The sequence below is a fragment of the Hirundo rustica genome, chromosome 2 (genome assembly GCF_015227805.2).
Source record: "Hirundo rustica isolate bHirRus1 chromosome 2, bHirRus1.pri.v3, whole genome shotgun sequence".
NCBI lineage: Eukaryota > Metazoa > Chordata > Aves > Passeriformes > Hirundinidae > Hirundo > Hirundo rustica.
In genome coordinates, this window is record NC_053451.1 from 92,857,988 (window position 1) to 92,883,164 (window position 25,177).

The 25,177-nt window shown below is 40.0% G+C and overlaps 1 protein-coding gene across 9 annotated transcripts in view; it reads right to left on the reverse strand.

The window, feature by feature from the left end:
* Window positions 1-25,177, reverse strand: part of MCF2L (MCF.2 cell line derived transforming sequence like) — a 146,601-nt gene that overhangs the window by 44,290 nt on the left and 77,134 nt on the right. For all 9 annotated transcript variants that reach the window (XM_040089997.2, XM_040089980.2, XM_040090082.2 and 6 more), the window contains exons 2-3: window positions 23,499-23,582; window positions 14,450-14,564 (exon numbers count right to left, since the gene is read on the reverse strand). In XM_040089997.2, the coding sequence (XP_039945931.1) occupies window positions 14,450-14,564; window positions 23,499-23,582 (199 nt within the window). The remainder of the gene's footprint in view (window positions 1-14,449; window positions 14,565-23,498; window positions 23,583-25,177) is intronic.

A 25,177-nucleotide genomic window follows, 5' to 3' on the forward strand; every position in this document is an offset into this window, starting at 1 on the left:
TAGCATCTGTGGCCTGGGATTTAGGCAGATTTTTCTCAAGGTACTTTCTTGACACAAAAGCCATTGTTCTTCTGAGTGTCAAGTCTGAGTCCTTGAACAAAGGAAGTAGAACTTGAGCTCCTCAAATGATTGTTCAAATGTTTGAAGAGCATGGTGGACTTGTTCCCTGGCATCTTAGGAACCACTCAGCTATTTTGGCTGAACTTTACACCATAACATCAGGTGGCACCTCACAGATGGAAAGAAAATTTGGCAGAATTATAAATTACTAGAAAGCAACCCTTACAGTGAGAAATATTAGAAAACCGTAGCAGAGGCACCTGTCTACTTAGGCTTCTTAACATTTCCCATATGACCTTTGTTGTTTTTAATGTATTAACTTGTATCCGGTGTACTTTCTGAAACATAATTTACATAAGCTCTTAATTCAAATTTAGTATTTCCTTCCTTTGTTTCTCTCCTAATACATGCAGAACCTTCCCCCCCCCCCCCGCCCCCCGACTGAAACAAAAAACCCAAACCACCATGGGATAAGCACTGTTCTTCTGTTTATTCACCAGAACAAAGAACAGAACATTTTTAGAAAGTCAGGGAACCATTCCTGCTTCTGCAGGAAATGCATCCAGCAAACTCACAAAGGCCAGGTTAGAAAGGTAGAGAGTGGAGAAAGAGGAGCAGGGCCACAGAGGACAGCAGAAAATGCTGCAGAGGATAGATTTTCTGCTCAGGTCCCTCCCTCTGTCCTTAGAAGCCAGTGTAAAACCATCAGGAGGAGGTGACGGTGAGGTTGAAATACCTGCCCAACAAGCAGTCAGTTTTCCATGCAGACTGTAAAGCAGGAACTGAATTTTCCACTTAGTGACTCCTCAGCTTTAGATTATGGGGACATCTCCTCTTTGTCATGTTTGCAAGACTTATTAGCTCATGCACTGGGGGGAAAGGGTGGGAAAGCTTATAGCACATAGGACTGTGGAAATAAACTTCCCTCTGGGTACGTGGAATCAATTACATAAACATCCTCTGAAAGATCCTTGCATTTCTCCAAGGTATGGGTGGTGACAACTGCTACACAAATGATTTCCTATTGCTTCTACACTGCTGTATGACAGCAGTTAATATTCATTGATCTCTACTACAGATGAAACAAAGGAAATCTTTGGGCTCATCCCAGAGACTTGAAAGTATCAAACCTTTGCACATTTGAAATTCTGTACAGCATTTTAGGTTATGTAAGTCCACTTATTTAAAACTGAATTTCAGTCTTAGAGCTTTATTATTAAACAGTTGACCTATATTACAGTCAGGACTGTTCCCTACCTCAACTACCTCAGCATACAAATGGACCAGAAACTCTTGCTCTCAAGGGCTGAACAGCTGTTTCCATAGCAGGACGTCAGTAACATTCCAGGAAGAATTACTGCATTGAGCAGAGCACCAAGGCAATGTCTGCAGCAATCCATATCCTCAGCAGAACCCTGGTACCACCCCACCTTAAAGCTCCCTCACCCACAGCACAGTGACACGCACACGCTGCTTCAAAAAATCTGAGGTCTGGGGCACCCCACAAATCCTGATCTTTTTTGGCATACAATTGGAAACCTGTGTAAGAAGGACTTGGAACTGGTTCACCCCCTCATCATTGGTCACTCAGATAAGGAACGGACCGTTGGAAATCAGGCACTTAACAAGCAAGCTTGCTGCTTCCCAAGAGAAACTTTGCATTCTACATTTGCAGAGATAAGACATTCCAACCGACTGAACCTGAGCCACAGCCAAGACTACTTCTCCATCTCTCCTGTTGCTGCTAGGAATGATTTCTGGGGGGATGAAGGGGTCACAAGAATTCTTTCTTAATCATCAGTGTTTCACACATTAAAAGAATGAAACCACGAATGCGCCAGCAATTAATGGAAGCAGAGAAGAGCCAGCTTTTATAAGCTCTAGAAGACAGTCAAATAATAGAGTGAAGAATGTGCTATTAATGGCATTAACAAATCAAGATAGAAATCTCCAGTTCAGCAACTAGGAAAGGGGAAAAAAAATCAGCTAAGCCCTGTGGTGGTATTTCACATTACCAGTTTTACGCTGGTTTGCAAGCAAGGAGTAGGGCAGTAACAATTCACCTGGCATAGATTTGCTGCACACCTCCTCTCCTCCTGTCCCTCACGTAGGGTAACCCAGACTACTTCAATTTGGTCATTAGCTACATCCTAGAGGATGCAGTGTTTCATACAGCATTAGAATTTAATGGATTATGAACCTCACACACACACACACACACACACACAAAAAAAAAAAAAAAAAAAAGGAAAACAAGGAAAATTCAGCTCTAACATTATACAAAATGTAGTACCCAGCCACTAAACAGTAATTAGATCTAGAGCAGTTTCATTTTCTTACAATTCTTGATTGCTCACTTTGTTTCAGAACTGGACAATTCACCTGTTTAATTCCAAAAGAAATCCACCTGCTGGGTACTTACAAAAAAAGGCACCAAAAATATAATATTTGGCATGTACTCCTAATTTTAAAATGTTAAAAACCTGCTTAATAATTTTTAAACGTCTTAAATTTGGTCTTTAAAAAAATTTATCTTATGACAGCTTCTTTCTCACAACCCAAAGTAAAACTAAACTTAAGGACTTAACATTTTAAACCACCATCTATATGGAAAAGAAAGCAGACTTGTGCTTTCTCAAGTAAAGGATGAAAATGGGTTGATATGTATCACACTCCACAAAGCTCCAGTTTGAAAGCCTCAGATATTGCAGGCTTTTACAGCCCAAAGAACCCAGCCCCACTGGAGAAGATTCCTGATTAAAACAATTTAGAGATAGCAGGAACTCAAAAAGAACTATGAACCAGGCATATGAGCTCTCACAAAGAACTTCCTCATTTCAATTGCAAAGTGAGCCTGTAGGTTTTAACACTGAATCTAAGCTGAATACTACTTTGTAATGCTGCTGCTATTTCAGATCTTACCGAATGAGTTTTCTAAAAATCTACACTTAAATTAGTACTTAAAAGCATTTAATGGAAGAATAGTCTGGCAAATGAAAGATGTTATAATTCTTTAGAATGTGTTAAAAATGTAACATTTTATAAAGTTATATAATGTTACAAATTATATTCTGAACTTGTAATTTATCATTTTTAATACTCATGAAATTATATACGTAATCATAAAGTAATTACACCCTAGACACGTTGAAAGTGTTCTGAAAGCTGGACATTAATACCTGCCCATTAACTACACTTGCTCTAAATTAGCAAACTCTAGAATTATATTTTCTATTTTGACAACAGAAAACTCGAGACTCGCATTGTAATTGAGATACCGGTGGCAAAGAAACCATCTGCCAAGAAAATAAATGGAATGAAAATGTATTTCCAAAAGATGGCTGCACATACAATTGCATGTTGCTGTCGTGGTATTCAGTCATTAAGACAGAAAAAAGCAGTTTGGTGCCAAGTTCAGCCACAGATGTAGATGTATGACTGAGGTGAAGTATACTGAATGTGATATATGTCCTAAAGTTAATTCGTGTTAAAAGATGTAAAATGCAATTCAACCCCTATAAGTTTTGTTTCTAATCCAGTATGCTAAGAGTTAACTCAGATGAAAACAGCCCGGAGAAGGGTACAGGAATTTCTTTTGCCTGAAAAGACATGAGAAGGACACGAGAAACCATGATTGGAATTACTAGAAGAAGGGACACAGGGATGCCTCTGCTGGGAATCGTTAAGGGGAGAACAAAGACAATGGAAAAAGGAAATGGGAGCCCGGAGAACCAGATGGTTACATCAGATCGATATCTCATCCGTCTCCTCCTGAAATTAACATCTCCACGCCACACCTGGACCCAACCATTAACGGCATTGTCCTCTCCAGCTGCCCTATTCAGAATCCCAGAACTGGAACATGAATGTCTAATGAGGCTGCCTCGGAAGGAGGAACCTCGAAGTCCCGAGTTTCTCTTAGCGATGCAGTGTATAAAAAGATACTGCTCCAAGCCAGAAATGTGAACTTGGGGTGTAACATACTGGCTAAGTGTGTTGCCACGTTCACCCAGCGCCGATCCCAGGCTCAACGCTGTCCTTTTAACTGTGGCTGTCCGAGACTGTCATTCTGTCTCTCAATAAAATTCCAAAATTTTGATTTATCGAATTTGGTCAATCATATTTATTACACTGAACACATCTGTGGACAGAATTGTCCCTAACAAGGCAGCGTTTATGAACAGCCAGATGAAGCTCGTTGGCTGCCCAGCAGACTTCCTGAGCCCCTGAAGCAAACTGGCATGACATTTTGGCTCCCACTCAAACAGTGGGCCCGACATCTTGTGGTGACACTCATTTGTGACATCTCAGTTCAGACTCCTACAAGAATCACTTTTGGCTGAGGTGTGTATCTAGTCGATCAGTAATCAGTTCTTATTCCAGCAACATTTGTAAGAAAAAACCAGAAAGTACAGGCATTGCATGTGGGGAAAAAAAAATAGGAACACAATGATTAACAACTTCATACATTAATTCTATAATTTCAGACGGAATTAATATAGTCCTGGCTTTAGTTTTTGTAAGCTCTATCTCTTCAGCTGAAAACACTGAAGAGGACAGCTAGTGCAGAAGTGCTGGAAGGACATGTCCATCTCTTCTACCTCACTGAAAAATCATTCAAAGCAGACCCAAGGAACAGACCCAAGGAACACCTCAAACTTCCTGAGGTGCTGAATTTCAACCTGATGCCTGGTGGTGTGGAAGTCACTGTATTGCACCTATCTCTCCATATCTTCATCTCTGGAGTCAGGGAAAAAGCTTGCCATCTACTCCTTACTGTGTTTAACCAGTGAGCAACCGGTACTGTGCTTCAGCACTAAAGAAGGCTCTTGATGTAGAAAAAATTGTTCTATTTGATTACTGAGCCCTGTCACAGTCAGCTCAATAACCTGTAACTGCAGAAGGCAAAGCCTACCCAGCTCAAACTAAGGCTGGCCACTGTTCATGAAGAAATAGGGGAGAGAGAAGGAATGCCAGTGGAAGAAATTTAAAATAAGACAGCCAGAAGTGCTGTTATACAAGTGCATCCTCTAGTGGTCTGTCCAAAATCACTGAAGGCCAAGTAAAAATCAGTATCGTTTAAACTCTCGGCACTAACAGCTGCATTTCAGCCAACACAGCTGATGCTGTGACACTGCACAGCAGCAGCACAGCCTGCAAGCAAGGAGGCACCATTTCTTATTGATGCTTATACTTCAAATTTGATTTTGAAGATAAAAACTCCTTCCACTCCCCCAAAAATAACATGCATACTATTCTACAATGTAATAAATTCTATATTGAAATTCTATGAATAGATACACTTTTAAATGCACATTAAAACCCAAAGCATTCACACCTTTATTTTGGTTTTGATAGTTACTGCCTTCCCTTCACAGAAACAGATGAAGCTGCACAGGAAATTAAGAAAATCTGAGCTTCTGTGTAGCAGCTGAACCTGTTAAAGCTTCATCATCAGACAAAGTTAAGATAAGAAATTTGATGCATTTCCATGCTTCAACTGTGCACCTTTTTTTCTACACATTCCAGCTAACTCTCCCTAAATCTTACCCAGGGTACCACTGATGAAAACCATCTCTTTTTCCTTTCCTATTATCCTTACTTTTGGTCTCAGCTGTTATTAGTTCATGCCCCTGCCATGTCTAAAAACACATTGTATTGCAATTTTCTCAGGACTGGGGAATCATTAGATTACCAAATTTGCATTTTAGGATCTTTTAGCAAGCAGGCAAAGAAGAATTTGGATGGATGTTGGGCTGTGAGGTGGCATAAATAAAAACCAGCATAGGCAAGTGATTAAAATTTGCTCATGGAGCAGAAGAGATGAGCAGAATCATACAGTCTGGCAGAGTGACACCATGAAAATAAATGCCTTTTCCCACTTTATAAGCATAGGCAAGAATAATTACACATGATGCTGTGTCAGTGACAGGAGATCTTAAAAGCCAGATAAACAGGAGAAAAAATAATGAGAGCAACTTCAAAGAGCTTTGTCTAAGGGGTTATTAACAATTCAAAACTTCGGAATTCTCATCCAAAATTCACATTAATTGTAGGCCAGACAGTCACAAGTGGTTATGTGTAGCCCCATGCCTGATGTGAAAACTCCTCAGTCACCCCAGGACGGTGACAGCAACAGCTCACTGCACTGCCAGCAGACCAAGAACCTGCAAGGAAGATGGGTCACCCTCAGAGACATCCTGGCAACAGGGCAAATGCCAGCTCACTGACAAACAGGACAGCTGCCCTCCAGCCTTGGTCCCAAAGGCAACCAGAAGCCTTCATCCTGCACAGAACTAGGTCACTTGAAATTGTGAGATACAAATCCCAACATATTTATGTGAGGGAATTCTGTCTCAAGCACTGCTTGTGTTCCTTGGCCAAATGGACAGCACTGGTAAACACCTTATTTAGTTTAAAATATTTATGCTGAATTATATAACATCCAAGTCATACTTCTTTTATCTCCCCACTCAGATGCAGAGATAGGGGCATCAGTATCTTCCTTGATTGGTCCCTGTATCTGCTCTTGATCTCCTGTGCTCCTTTAAGTCCTCCAGTCAGCCTCTCTTCCACTTTCAGCAATTCCTCCTGAACTGCAACCAATTGGAAGGCAGTAATGCTGGCTATATTCTATCATAAATGCTGACCTTCTTTCTGCTCCAAAAAGCTTATGCTGTTGGAGGGAAGCCGAGGGAATGTAGCCAGGGTTAAAAATAACAGCTAAAGTGTCCAGGCATCATCATCTGCCTGGGCCTGGACATCTGCTTGTACCACACGCACATACAGCCTTTCCATGGTACCCATCAGCCTTTTTTATGGTAACTTCATAGATTCATGGAATTACTTGGGTTGAAAGGGACCATAAAGATCATCTAATTCTGACTGGTCAGTACTTTGCAAGCTTTATCTCACCACAGAACTAAAATCAGAGTGACCTTAATGCATTCTTGCAGGTAAAATAAAAATTAATTTAACAAGTCATTGCTTAAACAGATGCTCTTTTAGTGTGTGAAATCAGGGAAAATAAAGAGTTTTTAAGGAAGAGTTACAATTTTCTAAATGGAAAACACGGTGTGATTTCTACAGGTCATGCAGAGCTGCGTTTAGAAGGACTGTTGGAAGAAAGACAACAACTTTGAGAACTCATTTAGACTTAACTACAGATGGCTGAAGTAGGTCACGTTATCCTGGAGGGACAATTAAGGATAAATAGGTCAATAAAGGCAAAAGGGCTCCACGTTGGTTTAAGCTTAAGTAAATTGAACAACAGAAAGCCTGTGTGACCCTCATTTTAGAACTCTTCAGTCCAACTTCATAAAAACATTTTTACATCTACTCAGAACTGCAATATTGGATTTATACATATTTCCAGGACACAGCAACAACCACTAATGCTACTACACAAAGTACTGGAACAACATTACAGAGAATGCTGCACAAATTATTTTAAAACTGTGGCATTACACTTAAATAGGGTGTTAAATTCTCTGCATTTAATACTGGGCTAATAAAAACTCCTGTGTGATGGTCCAGAATGTTAGTAATTAACTTTCACCATTTTACAGTGCTTAATTTACTTTGTCTTATTAGGAGACTAAATTTACCACCGGATGCTGCATGTCATACATACTACCCAAATCCTCTAAACCCCAAAGGTGTAAATGGGATTTAAAGACTGGAAAGGCTTTACCTGTACAGGGCTGGGCTTTGAAACAAGTTTAAGGCACTTATAAGGTGGACATTGTCACTAGTGTAAGTACTTCTAAACCCAATAAAAATTCAGACTCTAAGTGACAAATTGGGCTTTGACCTTAATCTTGTGAGGGTGTGTATCTGACACAAAAGCTCTGGACTACCACTTAAATTTAAGACACAACGCTCTTATTTCAAACCTAAGACCTCACATTCCCTGTCTGCTTACAGCAACATATGGTATTTACAACTGCTTGGCAGCTGTGCTCTGAGAAAGGAAGGGTGACAGATTTTGCTGGAAGTCCTGGGATATTCTCGCTGACAAATTTGAGGGGCTGCCAAGGTAACAGCAGGGTACAGGTTCCATATCTTCAGCCTGGATTGTAATCCAACGAAGAGGAGAGCAAGGGAATTAAGCACAGCTGACAGAAATGAACTCCAAAGCTGCAAAGCTGTTGCTCAGCACGTCAGTATGAGCTGTCAGGGCATCTGGTTTTTGGCACTTCTTTCCCGTTATGTGGTGATGCTCACCCCTGGCACTCCAGGAAACAAAAGTGCTTAACTCTTAGCGAGTGGTGGGCTGCCCGCTCGATTTGCAGATAAATGAGCAAACACAGGCAGCTGCCCCCCCGACACAGGCTCTTCACAAGGTCTGCTGGACCCCATGGACTTACAGGCTCAAAACACAGCACTACCCCTACACTGCTGCCTCTGCTTCCAGAGCACAGTGGTGGATCTATGCCAAGGGGACTGGCCAGGCCCAAGCTGTGTGAGCCCTGAGCTCTCCTGTGTCCCTGGCAGCGAGGTTTGCTAGCTCCAGCAACATCCACACCATGCTGCTGCATGACCTTCTGGTCCCTACCCAAATCCACCCCACCAGGCTTTGCTGTGCCCACACAGATCTGAACCCACTGAAAGGCTTAGCACACGCTTTTCCCTTTCAGTTTTCCAGCGTTATCCCAAAGAATGGGAAGCTGGCATAATAAACAAAGAGGGGTCTCCCAGAGGCTTAGCAAACCCCAGTTACTGAGCTTTTGAACTTCTGAGCTTCAGTGCTTTCTGAGGTCATCTCGTTCTGTTCCATCACTTGGACAGGATGGCTCTCGAGCTTCCTACACCAGAGAGTACCAAAACCAACAGGATTTTTTAGAAGGCTACACGGTGTTCAAGCATTTGTAAACCTTCAGGAATGTCAAAGAAGGGGATGCTCTCCCAGCCAGGAAACTGATGGACACCTTTCAAAACAGGAAACTGCTGAACGTGCCAAGCTAACCTGAGTTATGCTCAAGATCATGCAGTAGGACAGAACAGCATTACAAAGAGAAGCTGTACAAGGCTCTGGCAGAATACAAGCTAAATTGGCCTATGTATCATGCTTAATCAGCAATATGGGACTCAACCAGGCCATCAAAAACTGCTCTGAATTTTCTAATCTGCACTACTTATTTCTCCTGAAAGGGATTTTAGGTTTAAGACTCAGCTTTACACTTTTAAAATATTAGCTTTCCAACCTCATGTGACCAGAAGAATGTTAGCTTGCTTTCTTTGTTCAAAGACGAGCCCATATGAGCAGGAAAGAAAAGCATTCAAACTATACTCTTTTGTTCTCATAAACAGCAAATTGTTTTCTAATTGCAGTAGAAACTGCTAATTAACCAGAAGCAAAACCGTATGTTGAAAAATACTGTATAGTTAATTTTTTTTTAACCACTGCAATTATCTATTAATTTCTTTTGGAGCAAGTTCTCATGCTACTGACCATATCTGGCAAATTCATATTCCAATAATGGGTACACACTTAAGCTAATAAAATACATTTCAAGAAACAGCTGTGATGAAGAAAAATTAAATATGAATAACACCTGCCTTCAAGGTACACTGCAAATCTTAGAAGTCTGTTTACCAGGATCAATAGAAAAATGAAAAAACAAACAAACAAACAAAAAACCCAAACAAACAAAAAACCCCCTTTCAAAACAGAGAACACTGAATGCCCTGAAATGCAATATTCTTCCCTCAGCCTCAGTATATGTATGATGCAAAAAGTATATTGCACAGAGAGCTGCCTCTCCAACTATGCAGTAAGAATGATGGTGTTCTTTTACTCAGTTAAGAGAGAAGACAACCTTGATCTGTGGGGCCTTTTTTTCTTACTGAACTCAGCAGTCATCCCCAAGGGACTCACAGAGTAAAGTAACAGGAGATGTCCTCTGCAGAAAGAGAATCAGACCAACTACATGGACATTATAAAATCCCAAAAGATCCCAAAAGGATGCAAGACATGGCTGACTGCCCTCTACTGAAACACAGCTGAATTTAAAGTTGTCACCTGTTACAGACACTTTATCCAGAGACATTAGTGTATTCTACAACTCCACCGATAAGAACTATTAATTCATGTGGATCAGTATTTACATGTTAACTGTTTGTACCAATTCAGCATTTCAGTTAAACTACTCTTCCTAGAAAGTACTGCCTTAGGTACTGCCGTGGATTCTCCTGCTTGGGTAGCCTATGTATCTTTCCAAGACAATTATCACCTTTTTAATAAAACTTTATTTTATATTTCAATTCTAAAAAACAATTATTTGCTAAAAGGAAGAACCTGCTTCAGAAGCATTACATAGATACCTTTACAACATATATTTCAATACCAAAACAAAGGTATAAAAGCATTATCTGCAATCTTCTGCTCATTGTACTCATCCTTAATCCATTGTTTTTCCTGACACAGCAGTGATCTTTCAGTACACATGGTACATGACTGTTGTCACGCATTATGGCAACAATCTGTACTGAGCATTTTGAGATTACTACAAACCACATGCTAGGCATTTTATTTTATCCAGTCATCTACGGAACACGAATTTACCTTGCAACATTAACGACACCCACCTGAAGAATATGGTTCAGCTCTCTGCTTAATGTTATACAGTTGCACCAAGGTTAACTGAGTATCTTTAAACTGAGATGAGGTATTCCCTTTCCACTGTGTCCTTTCTTAACATCCTCATGTATCAGGCATTTACACATCTAAGCTATGCTAATAGCTCTACTATTTACACTATTTCACTCCATGATCATTTAAGTTGACAGCATGCAACTTTTAATAGTTCTGTTCCTAAATGCAAGGTACCCCATGAGATATTTTTTGTTTTATGATTAAAGTTTACTGTGAAAAAGACAAGAGAAGGTTTGCACAGAAAAACTCGTGAAACCTAGTGTTTAGATAATACAGAACAAGGACACAGTAAGAGGTGACAAGGTCATGTTTATCTATAAAATTAGAAGAAATATAAAAGTAGGTTGAGAAGCTTCCGTTTTTTTTCTCTTTCAAGAAAATCCTAAGCTAGCCTTCTTTCACTTGGGAAGAGATCTTGAAAACCTGAAGTCACTGCTAAGATTTATTACACCAGTAGATATACTGTTGGGTGAACTTTACTGCAGAGCACAGAAAGATCTTTTCTTATGAGGCTCTTAGTAGCTCCTTACTGTCATCCCCATGAAATATAACTTCCCTTAACATGTGACTCCAGGCAGTCAGACAATAAGGTTTGAGTTACTGCTGCCAACCCCTTGCTGTGATCTTGTACAGGGCCAAGTAGAACAAGCAGTTTTCTGAGGAACTGGGGTGGTTCCAGATGTCTCTGTGCTCCTAGAAAAGTCCATTTCCCCTCAGTCTGTCGGAACAGCCAAATGGGAGTCACACATCTGATAAACTAAATGGCAATAACCCGGGAGAGCCAGTCCCTTAAGAGCTGTGGGCTGCATTTCCATCCTTTCTGTAAAACCTTACACCTTACACCTCTTCAGCCAGCTGACAAACTAAAACTTAACTGCCTCCACTTCCTTTAAAAGCCTCTTCCAAAGCACCTAAAACAGTATCTGGACACTAAGATAGCTGGAAAAAAATCCTACCTTACACCACCTTTAAGAGCACTAGAAATATCCCAGCTCAGGAAGGACTGCCCCACCGCCCCTCTTAGGGTTATGCATGTATCAATATATGTTACATATCAACAGCAAAACATCTTTCACAAGGGGATGTATGGTGGCATCTGGCTAGTGTAATTTCTGTAGTTTTTTATTCCTATAAACCTGCACGAGGCCTCACAAACTAAGTAAGCTCCTGACACTGCTAGCGAAGCTATCAGTCAGGAATGTCATAAGCCCTTTGAGACTCTCTTGATTCTCAGACACAAAAAAGTGGCACATTTATCAGTACCTTAACAACAGCATTATTTTTACAAGATTTCAAATTGAGCTGTCATCACTCTAAACCTAGAAAACTGTTATATTCACAATAGTATCTTACACTTAACATCTAGACAGCTGGGCTATCTCCTTTGTTTACAAAGAACAGTCCTCTCTTTCTAATTACTTACAAATTAAAGAAACAAGAAAATCCTAGAAAAACAGCCAGACTTAAGGAATGACCGCTTCTGGCTCAATACTCACAGAGTAATTGTTGTCAGGTAGGGGCAACTGACAGAAAAACCTCCAGAAAATCTGCTTCTATCAAAGTGATGTGCTGGCATGTTCTCAGTGCTCCCCCACTGTACCAGATGCTCTTCGTTCTGATCAGAATTTCTCACATGAACCCCACTCTGTGCAGAAGTTCAGTGGGCCACCATGAAGTGTGCACCACCAAGGACTTCCAAAAGGAGAAGCAGATGTGAATTTAAAATATAATTATTTGCAGAAACGGTATCCAAGATACGATAAAGGGATGCTTAGCACCGTGCAGTTTAACCACCATGAGGATAAACAAAGAAAATGGAAAAGCTGCCTTGGAGCTTCGGAGTTTCATTCCCTGACAAGCCAGGGGTTAGGCAGTACAACCAGGAGGGGCTGGTTACATCAAGTACATCTCAGTGAGGGTGCATTCCACCTCCGACTCCAGATCCTTGCCAAGGACATCAGACCGCATGGATACATACAGCTCCCTGAGGAAGTTTGTCTCCAGATAAAACATCAGCCAGTAAACACCTCTCTTAGAGCCAAATAATCCAAGCACTTTCTTACCCACCCAGCAGCCCACCTGCAAAAATGTAACACCTCCAAGTGAATACAGGAGTGCTGGGGAAGGCGGAGTTGAAAGTCTTGCTTAGGGTGAGGCAAAAGACATGCACAGCTTTGCCTCATTGATACATCCAATATTGTCATCACAGAAATAGGCTGGTCAAGCCCAATTACTGTTATTTAATTCGTGCTGGCTATTTCCCATCACCTCCTTATTTTGTGTGCCCAAAAATGTGTTTTAAAAGGACTCACTCCATAATTTTCTCACAGATCAAAGTGAGGTTACCTCTATTCTCAAAACCTTTCAAGGATTATAGAGAGCAACCTTACTATGACACTGGTCAGTGTCCTCACCACTCTCAAAGCAGCTCATCTTATCCCGAACACTAGACTGGGGTCAAGATTTCTCAAGAGATGCTTGATTTTATTCTCAGCCATTGCTCAGTCTCAGTCATTCTCCTCCTTAAACTCTCTCTCTGAACACAAAGGCCTGGGAAACACTGTCAGAGAAGACTGAAGTGAAGAATTCAAGTGCTTCAGCCTCACCTGAAGAAGCAGTTTTGGCTGCTACTAATTTTCCCAGTCCATTCAGCACAGGCCCACATTCTCCTTGCTTATTCCTGTACTGCTAGTGCACCCGAAGTTTTTTTCAAGCACTCCTTGATGTCCATTTTTTCTTGTCCCTCAGCTCCAGGTGTGCTTTGACTTTTCTGACGCTATCCCTACATGTCTGGACAATCTATCTACATTCTTCCTTTGTAGCCTGTCCCTGCTTTCACCTCCCCTATGCTGCCTTTGTATCTCAGCTCAGTCACAAGTTCACTTTCAGACAGGGGGTCAGTCTCCTGCCACGTCTTTTCACGTTCCAGGACGTTCCATTCTCGTACTTGGGAGGATGCTGTCCTTCAAAACTTGGCAGCCTTCCGCAGCAGATCTACTCCTCAGAACTGCCTTCCTTGGTACCCCACCTACAGTTCCCTGAAGAAGCCTGAAATTTGCTCTCCTGAAGTCTAGGGTATGTACTTTATTCTAATATTTGCCTTCTTCACCTCCATCAGGATTTTGAGCCCACTATTTCACTCCTTAAGAGACTGTCAACAAAAATCATGATGTTTATTGAGCAGCCCATTGGTAACACTACTGTGCCCTCTAAGAGAGTCAGAATTATTCCTTGGGCCTGCTTTGCACCCTCAGGCAAAGCTCTGGAAGCCTGCAGACACCGTACATTCAGCTAAGCCAGAGAAACAGCTCAGGTGGTGAGGACAAACCTCTCGATGTAGACACAGAGTGTTCCCTCACTGAGAATATCCTGAGCAGCACCCAGGAATTAGCATGTTCTGCCAAAATTATACATGTGCTCAATTAAAACGCTGAATATTGCATTCTAAGACAAGTGACGACACAAGAGGACAGTGTCCATCGTGGAACCTATATCCATACATGCCAGGTAATAATTTTCTGATGAAATAAATATAAATAGCAATACATAATTTATCTAGCAACTACCTTAGACGGCTGTCACTAACCAACACCTACTGCCACTGCACCATAAACTTAATTTTCCTTTTCTTTAATTAAACACCAAGCCTGACTTTTACACCACATATAAGGGATTAAATGTGAAAAGTCCCTTAGCAGATAAAAGATTATTTTCTTCTAAACGGGTGCTCACCTTGGAATGCTTGTCAGGTACGTCAGGACATTCTGAAACTCTTTTTCAGGAATCTCACTGAAAGCTGGATAGTCTGGAAAGGTGATAACAGGACACCCATCTCCCCCTCTTCCACCTACAAAAGAAGCAGCAAATGTGTTTACATTCAAGTCTCTACCAAGACTGAAATAATTTCCCAGTAATAAAACAACTGCATTTTCTCTCTCTCTCTCTCTCTCTCTCTCTCTCTCTCTTTCTTTTTTTTTTTTTTTTTTTTTTTTTTTTTTTTTTTTTTTTTTAGCCGGGGCTCCTGTGTGGACAATTTATTCTGAACAGTCCCTCTCTTCTTCAGTGCTTAGGAAGTTGTATAGAAAGGGATTTGTCACATCCCATTCACCACATCAGATTTTTTTCTGGACAAACGCCTTGGCTCCTGTGAGCAGTTCTGACGCCAGATGGCAGCGCATCTGCCTTTTGATGAACTTCAACCACACATAAATGGAAGCAACTGGGAGAAAGAAATCAACTAATTCAGAAACAAAAAAGTTAATTCAGAATTAAGTAGGTGAATCTCCATCTTGAACTGAATTCAACCCTCTTACCAGCTGTAACCCATTCCTGCAACACCCCCTACCCCGCTCAGCTGGCTGCTTTGCTTCCAGGTTGGTGAAACAGAAGGGGAAGAACATTAAAAGAAATGGGTGTAGGTGTTTCAAACGAGACTTCCCATTCCCAGATTATGTACAGAAGGTAAAGCAGAGCTGAACACCTACACTACAGTAGAGCTGCTGCTGAGTTAGATACCATGGCGTTTGCACCACTGGGTACAATTCACAGGCACAATGCTTCTTCATGCACTTCACACACATGCAAAATGTAATAGTTTATTTTTAAAGGCATTACTAGTGTTTCACGTCTTTAGCAAGTATAGATTCATAAAGACAGGAAGGAGAAGGGGCTTGCTGAGCCCTAGCAACTACATGAAGTTAACTGTTCTGAGGTGGCAGGAACGTGCTGCTGGGAAGTTATCTTTGCTTCATAGTTCAACAAGAGAAGAAAACCAGAAAAAATTACTGCTATAGAACAACAAGGATATTTTTTCCAGCCTTGAAATCCGGTAACTGTGCAGACACCAGCATTAAACCGTATTAACAACACCAATTATGAGAGCAACAGTGATTTGTGAAGATTATTACCCACTTCCAGTCTCTTTCTAACCTCACAGGAAAAAGAGAAATATTTGACCTCAGATTCATTTGATAAAAGAAATCACAACTTCCCTCCAAACCACATGTAATTAGAAGAGATCAAATAGCATCTTTATGTTAATTTGTGGTGAATCTCATTTCCATTTACCAGCTTACAGACGGCATGGTGCTGTCATTGTGAAACTCTTGGAATCAAAAGACATGGAAAAAATAATGTGCTCTGGATGTATTTAAACAACAAAAAAATGCAACTATTATGCAAAAATCCTAAGTTTGCAAACACAAGCTTTATGACACATCTAAACATCGCAACACTGAGTAAAGAGTGCTAATTTTAGCTATACAAATATTCACAACACAAATGTAAGTTAAGACCTATTTTGATTCTATTGGTTTCTGTTCCACACAAGCTCTCACAACTAAAGCATTTTCCTCTTGTTAAAAGCATGATAATGATTATTTCTGTTGCTTATGAGGTGTTCTGCACTCTCTAGACTAACTATTTTTAGGCACAATCATACATTATTTGTGATATCTTCATTGGCTACTTGTTTTGTTCTACTTAATTTCTATAAATAGGACATATGAAACAAAAGAACAACAACAATAGACGTGCAGGACATGTCCTAAAAGCAGAAGTCTGGACGATGATTTTCAGGAAGTTCCCAGACCACCACTGATTGTCAAGGGCAAATAGAGCCATCCTGCCTGGTGAGTGCCTATTAATTTCCAGTTTCTAGCACATTCATCTGTGGCTATCTTGGGTGGAGATGGCTCTGCCCTGACCTGAGCTCTTAGGATGTTGTTCTTCACTGATTATCTTTTTCTTCGGTGTTTCCCTGCGGGGCCACTTGAGCACACATACACCTCCAAATGCCCCTCAGCTGCTTTTCCTTATCAGAACCCCACTGCTCAAAAGAGTTTAGGGCAGAGTGACCTGAAATGCTACACATAAGAAATTCTGTGAATTTTAGCTTTAACAATACTGACTTACAGAAGCTGCTCTCTGTATTGCAACTTTATGGGTTGGACTCGATGATCCTGATGCTCTCTTCCAGCTTAGTGATTCTGTGATTAAATACATGGCCACTCTAGGCAAAACAGCCGCTGCTTTAAAAGGAGCGTTTGTCAGAGACATTTACAAAAAGGGCTCGGGAAATAAAGCAAAGTAAAAATCCTACATATTAATTTTGTTTACATTAAATAATAGAAAAAACAGTGAGTTCATTTTTTAAAGCGTCCTTTATTTCTTAAATGAACCTGATGCAGCAAGAAATTATTTTTTCCTTTATTCAGAATAATTCTTTTCTTCCACATTTTTCTTCACCTCTGCAAAAGCAGCATTACACAGTTCATAAAATTAGCTGTGTAAAATGTGATTTTCTTCTCTTCACCCAGAAGTAAGTCAAGCCACAGAACTTAGGGGGAGGAGATAAAAAGTTTAGGAAACTAATAGGGGTTTTATTGTCGTTGATCTTGGTTTTAGTGAGAGGCAAAGCATTCAAGTGAAAAGTACTGAACAATTTCTCTTCTCTCATCCTTTTTGAAACACAAGTTTAAGGCAAAAAAAATCAAAACCTTATTAAAACTAATTCATATAATAATCTTTCAGCACCTCAGAATTATATACACCTGATTATGAAAAAAAGACACAGATGAATTTGTGGGTGCTACAACTCATGCAAATAATTCAACACACACACAGAGTAATTTTTAAAATTAGTTACTGCAATTATAATCATAATATAAAAAATTAGTAATTTAATAGCAATATTTTAATAACTTTTGGTTGGTTGGTGCAGTGACTACATCTAACTACCTCAGTCCTAACCACTGGAAAATCACCTCTTTTGCATTCCCCTCTAGCTCAGAGTCCTGAAGTTACAGCTACGGCTGTTGAACATCCTTAACTGGTTTGCTGGACAAGTTCTGTCTGCAGAGGCACACACAGTCCCGCTCTCCTGTTTCTAGTCTTACACCGGGATGCGCTACACAACTGGAATTTAATAGTTTGATGTGCTTTTGAGACAGTCAAGTACCCAAGAGCAATAAGAGCATTTTCTTAGACTAATCTTCGCCTTTTTTTTCCCTTTAAACATAAATTTCTGAAAGTATAATAAATCCCCTTATTTTGGTTAAAAAATTATGAGCACTGTTCTGACTATGATACTGTCGGATTGAATGGATCTAGGGAAAACTGCCTTTACCATGGCAGGGTAGGGATAGCCTAGATGATCTTTAAAGGTTCCCGCCAACCCAATCCCTTTTGTGATTCCAGGAAAATGCTGAAATACATTCAGCATCATTTCTTTACGAAATATTAAACAAATGCCACTTGAGTGTCAGCTTTAGTTTTTTGTTTATTGCAAAGAGCAGATGAGAATGCATCAGTCCTTAAGTGGGTTCAATCAGTCTGCAGACATATTACCTGAAACAATTCCCAAGAATTCCTTGATGCTTGTCTTGTAACATGCAGCTCTGAGAAACATTCTGCAACTGAGAGGATGATTAGGCTATAAATGGAAGCATCATAGAAGTAAAGAGGACTGAAGCTTATTTCAGCAATTAAATAAAATAAAAAGCACCATACCACTTTAAATTAAGCAGATCTGCTTCCACCCTACTTCTGTGAGCATTCATTAATGGAAAACTTTGTTATTAACTGACTTATATATGACTTTGCCAGCCTAATCACATGAAACTTCTTTAACAGATTTAGTTTCAAACAAAACAAATTGCCTCCATAAAATGGAAAATTTTCAGTGCATAAACCTCGACAAATCTAGCAAAGCCCTGTTAGGTGGGACTCTTCTAAATAGATCTATGAGCCTTGGTCTAAGGTCAGTTTTTATAACAGTGACAGCCCCGTGTTTTGGAGAAACACACATTTTAGAAACATTGAATTGTACTAGCTCCACAGGTTAGGCAGCCAAATGACTTAACTGTGCTTAGAAAACAACACTTCATGTTCCTGACTTTTGAACACAATTAACACCAGCAATATCACCAATTACTAAAATGTGTACCCAGAGCATCATGGCCTTGTGGATGAAAACAGTAGAAAAAATAACCATGAGCTGTGCTATTGTGAGATGGGATTGGCAAAGTTTCCCTTAAGTTCCAGTGATGTAGCATTTATTATTTTATCTTCTGCATCTAACTTTTCCCACCACAGTTGCTATGTCTTCTGCATTTGTTTTCTTTTTTATTAAGCAGGTTGGGTGATAGAGAAGTGCTAATCCAAGGAAATTGCACAGTATTTTCAGAATTTCTAATCCAGAGGCGTGTTAGTAACTTGGTATATAAAAATAATCTCAAATGAGACGTAATTAATATTCTCTTCAATTTAGAAAAGCATTAACATGGAAAATTACAAAACTTGTTTGGAACATCAGCTAAAAACCACAGACACAAGTGCACAGGCACACACAAACACAGAGAAGAGGGTAATTCCCCACAACCCTGTAAAAGACAAGCTAGTTCTCTGGGGTTTTGTATGGACAGCAAAGTTGACAGCAGCAAAGAAATTGTTTAGACTTACTTCCAGGAAGGATGAGTAAGAGATTATTTTGTAATTGTTCCCCAATTAGTCTGCTCCTGTTTGCATTAAAAAAAAGGTATTCTCAAAAGTCCTCTGACCACCCCCACAAAAAGGAAGTAAGTAGCTAGATACAATTAGATGACAGAGCAAAGAGTCTTCTGGCCTGATTCTGTAATGCAAATGAAATAGTATTTGGCTATAAGAAAAGATATGATCTCTATGTTGATCAATGTGCACACACAAGATCCAAAGCATCATACTTGTTGAATGTCTTAGATCTATGACTTCAGTTCAAAAGACATTGCTTAAAATTTGCAGTCCTGTCAAAAGTGAAGTCCTCATGTGACTGAGAGAAGGGCTTACTTCTGATTTTTTTTTTTTACTATTGTAGTGGTACAGCTATTATGCTTGTGGATTTCTGATAAGGAGTTTCTCCTTTCTGTTTGCATAATATACTTAACTGGAGAATTCAGTATTTAAAATTACATGTAGATTTCAATGAGGGAGCGGGTAAAAGCTTCACTGCATATCCTTTGCAAAGAAAAACAGATTCAAGAGGAATTTGTTAAAATGTTCTTTCATTGAAATGAGAAGTTTTACTTGCATAACTTCTCGAGCTGCGTTTTGCCCAGGCTGATCAGCAACAAATATATTGGCTTAAAAATTGGATTGCAATACATAAATTTGCATCTGAACATACTTGAACTGGAAATCTCTTAGCTAAGGATTCACTTTTCCCCTTTATCTCTTCCTTTACCACATTTTTGCTTTGATTTTTTTTTTTTTTTTAAATCTCTACAGACAGTAGGCTTAGCGCAGTAAATAAAAAACAGTAGTTAAGCTTACACCTGTGCAAGGCAAACTGCTAAGAAATACCTCTTCCACTGTCCATAGACAACATAGATACTGTCTAAATTATATCAGCAACAAAAATCAGGCTGGTATTTTTAGCTAACTGTTGCCGTGTATGTGGTACAGGATCCACTCAGAAATTCTCAAATGTAATTTTACAGACTCAGCAGCCAGAGCTACTTCAATGGGAACTGTTTGACCAATGAGGAGTGGTCAGGTCATTTCCACAGAGGAAAGCAAGAGCACATCCAAGAAAATAAACTTAGACAAAGTGAGATACCTACTATTTACAAGGATAAAGGTATAAGCATGTATGTGTATATTTATAAATCAAAGGCATAAGCATTTTGAAAGCTAGTTCCAAAGTTAAAATTTTCAATGGCAGGAAAAACAACTAGGAATCAATAGACAAAAATGCAAATAGCATGAACTCATATTTGTATTTCCTTTAAGGGAAACACTTTGAAGTTGTCCAATGCATAAACAGGCATTCAAAGGAAAGGGAGTTAAATAACTGGTTCAGTACTCATGGTGTCCAAGAGTCTCATTTGCACTTCACACAGCTTGAATGATTTAAGATGCATGTCAACATCCACAGGTGTCTGTATGCTCCTCTCCATCTCCATTTATTTTAACACACCTGCACACTGTGATGGCAGACAGACACAAGGCTGGGTGGGTATGAGAGTCACACAGCAACCATGGAAAGAGAAGATACTTACGAAAGAAAACAGAAAACACGAATGAAAGACTGTGAGGAATACATAAGGAATACATTCTTCAGAGATCTTTTAATGGATCTTACACACTGTCCTTCATGGGATAAAAAACAAAAACAAACAAGCCAAAAAAAAAAGACCCTTTAAAATGTGGAAGAAAAAGTAGTTGCACTAATAGTAACTATAGAAAGCAAAGGTAGAAGAGGTGGAACAGTGAACCATGTAGACACAACACTTAGTATAGCCTAGCAACAACAAAAGTAACTATTTTAGCCCAGATAAGGAACTTGTTCAACAGAAAGGAAAAACTCCAAGGCAAAAAGTAAACAACCGTGCCTGAGGTAAAATATTAACTTTGGGGTTTATAAACTTTCTGTGTGAATGACTAACAACAAGCCTCGTCCACAGCTTGCCCCACCATTGGATTTAAACTGAACACCGCTGCATACTCACTGCTGGCAAGAGCCAGTCTGCAGGAGTAGTGAGCACCTTGATTTCATTGCTCTTTCATATATTTGCTGACAAACTGAAGCATTAGTGGAAGTTTTCACTATTTTTTTTTTTTCATTTCAAGTCTAATTTGGATGTTCCTGCGGCATTTCCATTACGATCCAGCACCATGAGGGACACCAGTAAGAAGTGACCCCGATTTAGACCAAGACACAGGAAGCAGGGGAAGGGCTACAGCCTTTAGGCACAGCAGCAGACTGGGTTTCATTCCCTATTCAAGCCAAGTGTCCCATGAGACCTAGATACATCCTATTAGAGAAACTAAAGCAAGTCTCAATGTTGACATGTTGACTTGCTGTTAAAAAGCCAGTAACTAAAATCAGAAATGCATCTAAGACACTCAGCAATACCTGCAAATATGCTGTTTTACCAAAGGCATTAGTAACCTATGGACTTTCATTGTAATGAGTTTTATGCCATATACTTAGATTCTATTTCCAAGGCAACTTAGTAATAAGCAAAAAAGTCCCATTCAGACACACTGGGAATGTCTCATGTGGCCTTAGAGCAAAGCCTCTCTTAGCTCAACTGTAACAGCAAATTGTACAAAAATCAAGCATCAAAGCATTGGCTCTGTTCCTTCATTCACAGAATCTGTAAAACCACTGTTGGGTACAGCACAGAGAATTAACCATCAACATCCTGCAGGAGAACACCAGAAAAAAAACCCAAACCTGAATTCCAAAATGAAACAGAAATGCCTAACACTCAAGTTTCCCAAGAATAATAAAATACAGAAATCTAGTCACAGTAATTTAGCTGACCTATTCCTTGAGGCAAATAAAATTCTAATTGACGTGAGTGGGAATAGATAGAAGAAACTCAAATGAGGAATGCTCTTACTAAGCTCCACTGCCAGGTGGATTTATTGAGTGCTGAAGATACTTGTGGATTTGTGAACTCAACAACTCCTCTAACCACAGTCACCAGTTTCCCCCCCTCACATCAGAGGGGCAAAATATAAACCCAGCTTATAGTTTCATAAATAGGCTGATTCTTGCATAAGACTCTTATGAGACATTTTCTGCCCACGGATAAGATTGAGCTTGGAAAGTCAAAAAAATAAATTTCCAGAGAATTGTAGCTTAAACACTACAATCTCAAATGAAGCATGAACAGCCAACTTCATAAAACTATCTTATTTTCCAAGTGCTACCACCACCCCACAGAAAACACAGTCACTGCTGCAGACCCACAGTTTAGCCTGTGTAGCAGAAATAAATCATAATTACTAGTTAATTACGAGTACAATAACATTCAGTGAGCTCTTGCAAAGTAAAGCATGACATTGTTTCATTCCCCTGTGCCTCTGGCTCCAACGCAGGATGGGATTCAGAGGAAGAGGGGACACTCAGAATCCAGCTGTAGCTCAGAGAGGTAAATTTGCTTTATGCTGAAGGATGCAGGGCAGCTCTGCAAAGCACTGATGCTCTCCCTTTTTGTGTACTGGAGGGAGGACAGGACGGGGCCATAACTCCAGCAAGTTCACACTGCTGCACACCTGCAAGAGCTTTTACAGGCAGAAGACAGGAGAACAAACTCAGAAGCTTATCACACACCTTCCACTCAGCCTGATCAGGGAGCAAAGGCACCATCTCCCTTTGCCCATTATCAGCCGGCCGTGGGCTCAGCGTGGAAATGGACCAAGCTCAGCAGCCAACACGTGCATGGCACAAACACCAGCCCCCATCACCCACCTGGCACAGGTGACCCAGGGGCAGAGACTCTCTGTGAAAGTGGCTGTGCTGCTTTTGGAGACAGCCTTACACCCGAAAGCAGGTTCCTTTGCAGAAGGCAGTCTGTAATACCATCAAAAACCCGTCCAGAACTCGATGCTATGCTTGTCTGAGCCCAGCACTGATGCTGTGGGGGAAAACATGGTACCATGGTGCTTGCTTCACCATTTTGGTGACCAAGGTGTCAGCTTGGGCTTCAGTATCAAACAAGACAGCAGAGCCCGTGGCAGCTGGGGCTGTGAGCTGAGGACTGAAAGGTATAGCAACCACCAGAGCATCCATGCTGCAATCTCCAGTTAACTGGGAAATTACCTGTAATTTTAACATTTCTACTATACTTTTTTAAAAAATCTTTTAATGAATCCTTAAATAATGAGTCTTGGTAGCCTGCATTTCAAGTTACTCATTGATTTCTCATATAAGAGTCCTCAGAGACTGTGAAAGGACAGCAGGCTGAACCGTGCATCTAAGCAACGTGTATAGGAGGGAACACCATAGTCTTACCTGACAGATAAGCAAATTGTTTCTTTAATTGGTCCTGAATATCAGCAGCATAGAGGGGAATGATATCCTGATGCATGATTTCATCTGTGAAGAGAAAAAACAAATTGCATTGCAAAGTCATTTAATGCAAAATTTCACAGCACACATTAAAACAAAAAATATATATAAATCCCTGAAACACAAAAACTCAGAAAACTGTCTAACTTTTGAAAAATACGTGAAAATCTTTGGAGCCTTTCAAGTGTTTGCCAAGGGCAAACTTTTCTTTGAATAGCACACTAATAAAAGAGTAATTTACATTTACTGACATTTAGAAGCAGTATAGACCTGTCACTGATCAAAACACTGTAGAACTAACATTCCTCAGGAATGATGTTAAACAGTGGGATTTTTGCATCTTAAATTCAATTTTTATTAAAATCTTCTCAATCAAACAAAACCAAGAAACTTATGATTTCTCTACTCTGACATGAAGATTCAAATACCCCAAAAAACAGGATTAAATAAGATAGGTAAAACTGACTCGAAACTGGCTCCCCTTGAAAACACACTCAGACACACACACTCACTCTACCTCCACACTGAAAAGCAATGCTTAAGCTTTTTTCTCATCCCTTCCACTTCAGCCTAATGACAACCACACTGCTTTCCCAACCCTTGGTTTTCTGTCCCAGTGTTTCAGCAGAGGCATGTTTCCAGAGGTCAAGCAGAAACCTGAGTTTTGCTGATTGTGACAACGACTGCATGACAGAGTTGCTTCATTCATAAGCTATGATCTCAGTTCTTACAAGGAAACAAGAAGTTTTACTCTTTAGCAATTCTTAAAAAATAATTATTCCACATAATTAGCCTCATTGAAAAGTAGAGAAGAGATAACATAGCTTTGTCTTTATTTGGTTATGAACATTTCTTTCAATCTGACATTGTACTGACATTGAAGTTTTGGGTTTTAATGTACATTGAAATGCCATTAAGATAGGTTTTGACACTCAGAGCTGTGAATGTGCACAGGAAAAGTAAGTAAAAACCTAGAACTGATGTAAAGATTAAGTGTCACCTGCACTGAAGTACAAGCTGAAGTAGGGCTCTGGTCCTCACAGACTTGTTGTCACTGAGGTCTTTCAAATGCTAGATCATGAGCAGACAGACACTTCTTATGAGCAATTCTCGCATACGTAAAATTCTGAGAACTGCAATTATTTGAGAATAGCAAAAAAGCCACTTTCAGTTACTTCTTCCAGATAAGCAAGAACTTATACTGTGAAACAGAACTTCTCTGTTCTCTGTCGTCCCGTTGGGCAGAGGAAGACCCATGACCACTTTCAAGGTCACACACTGATCAGGGCTATTTTCCTGTATCCGGTGAACTGCTGCCTGATCAGAAGACCTCTGCATACCATGCTGTCAAATCCATAAGTGAATACTCTCAACTGTCGAGTCATATTTCACCCAGACCTTCACTTATGACACAATTTCAGTGTTTTCAACAGAACACTGAACACAGATGTTTCAGAACTCCAATCTCAGATGGCCAAGTAATTTCCAGAAGAAGAATACCCTGCTTCCCCAAAGGACAAAGGATTGTAGAGTTTATTTTTGCTTGTCTGTGCCTTAAAATACAAAGACCCCTCCTGCAGCAGTGTTTAAAATTCTACACAGCCTCAATTCTACAAATCAAT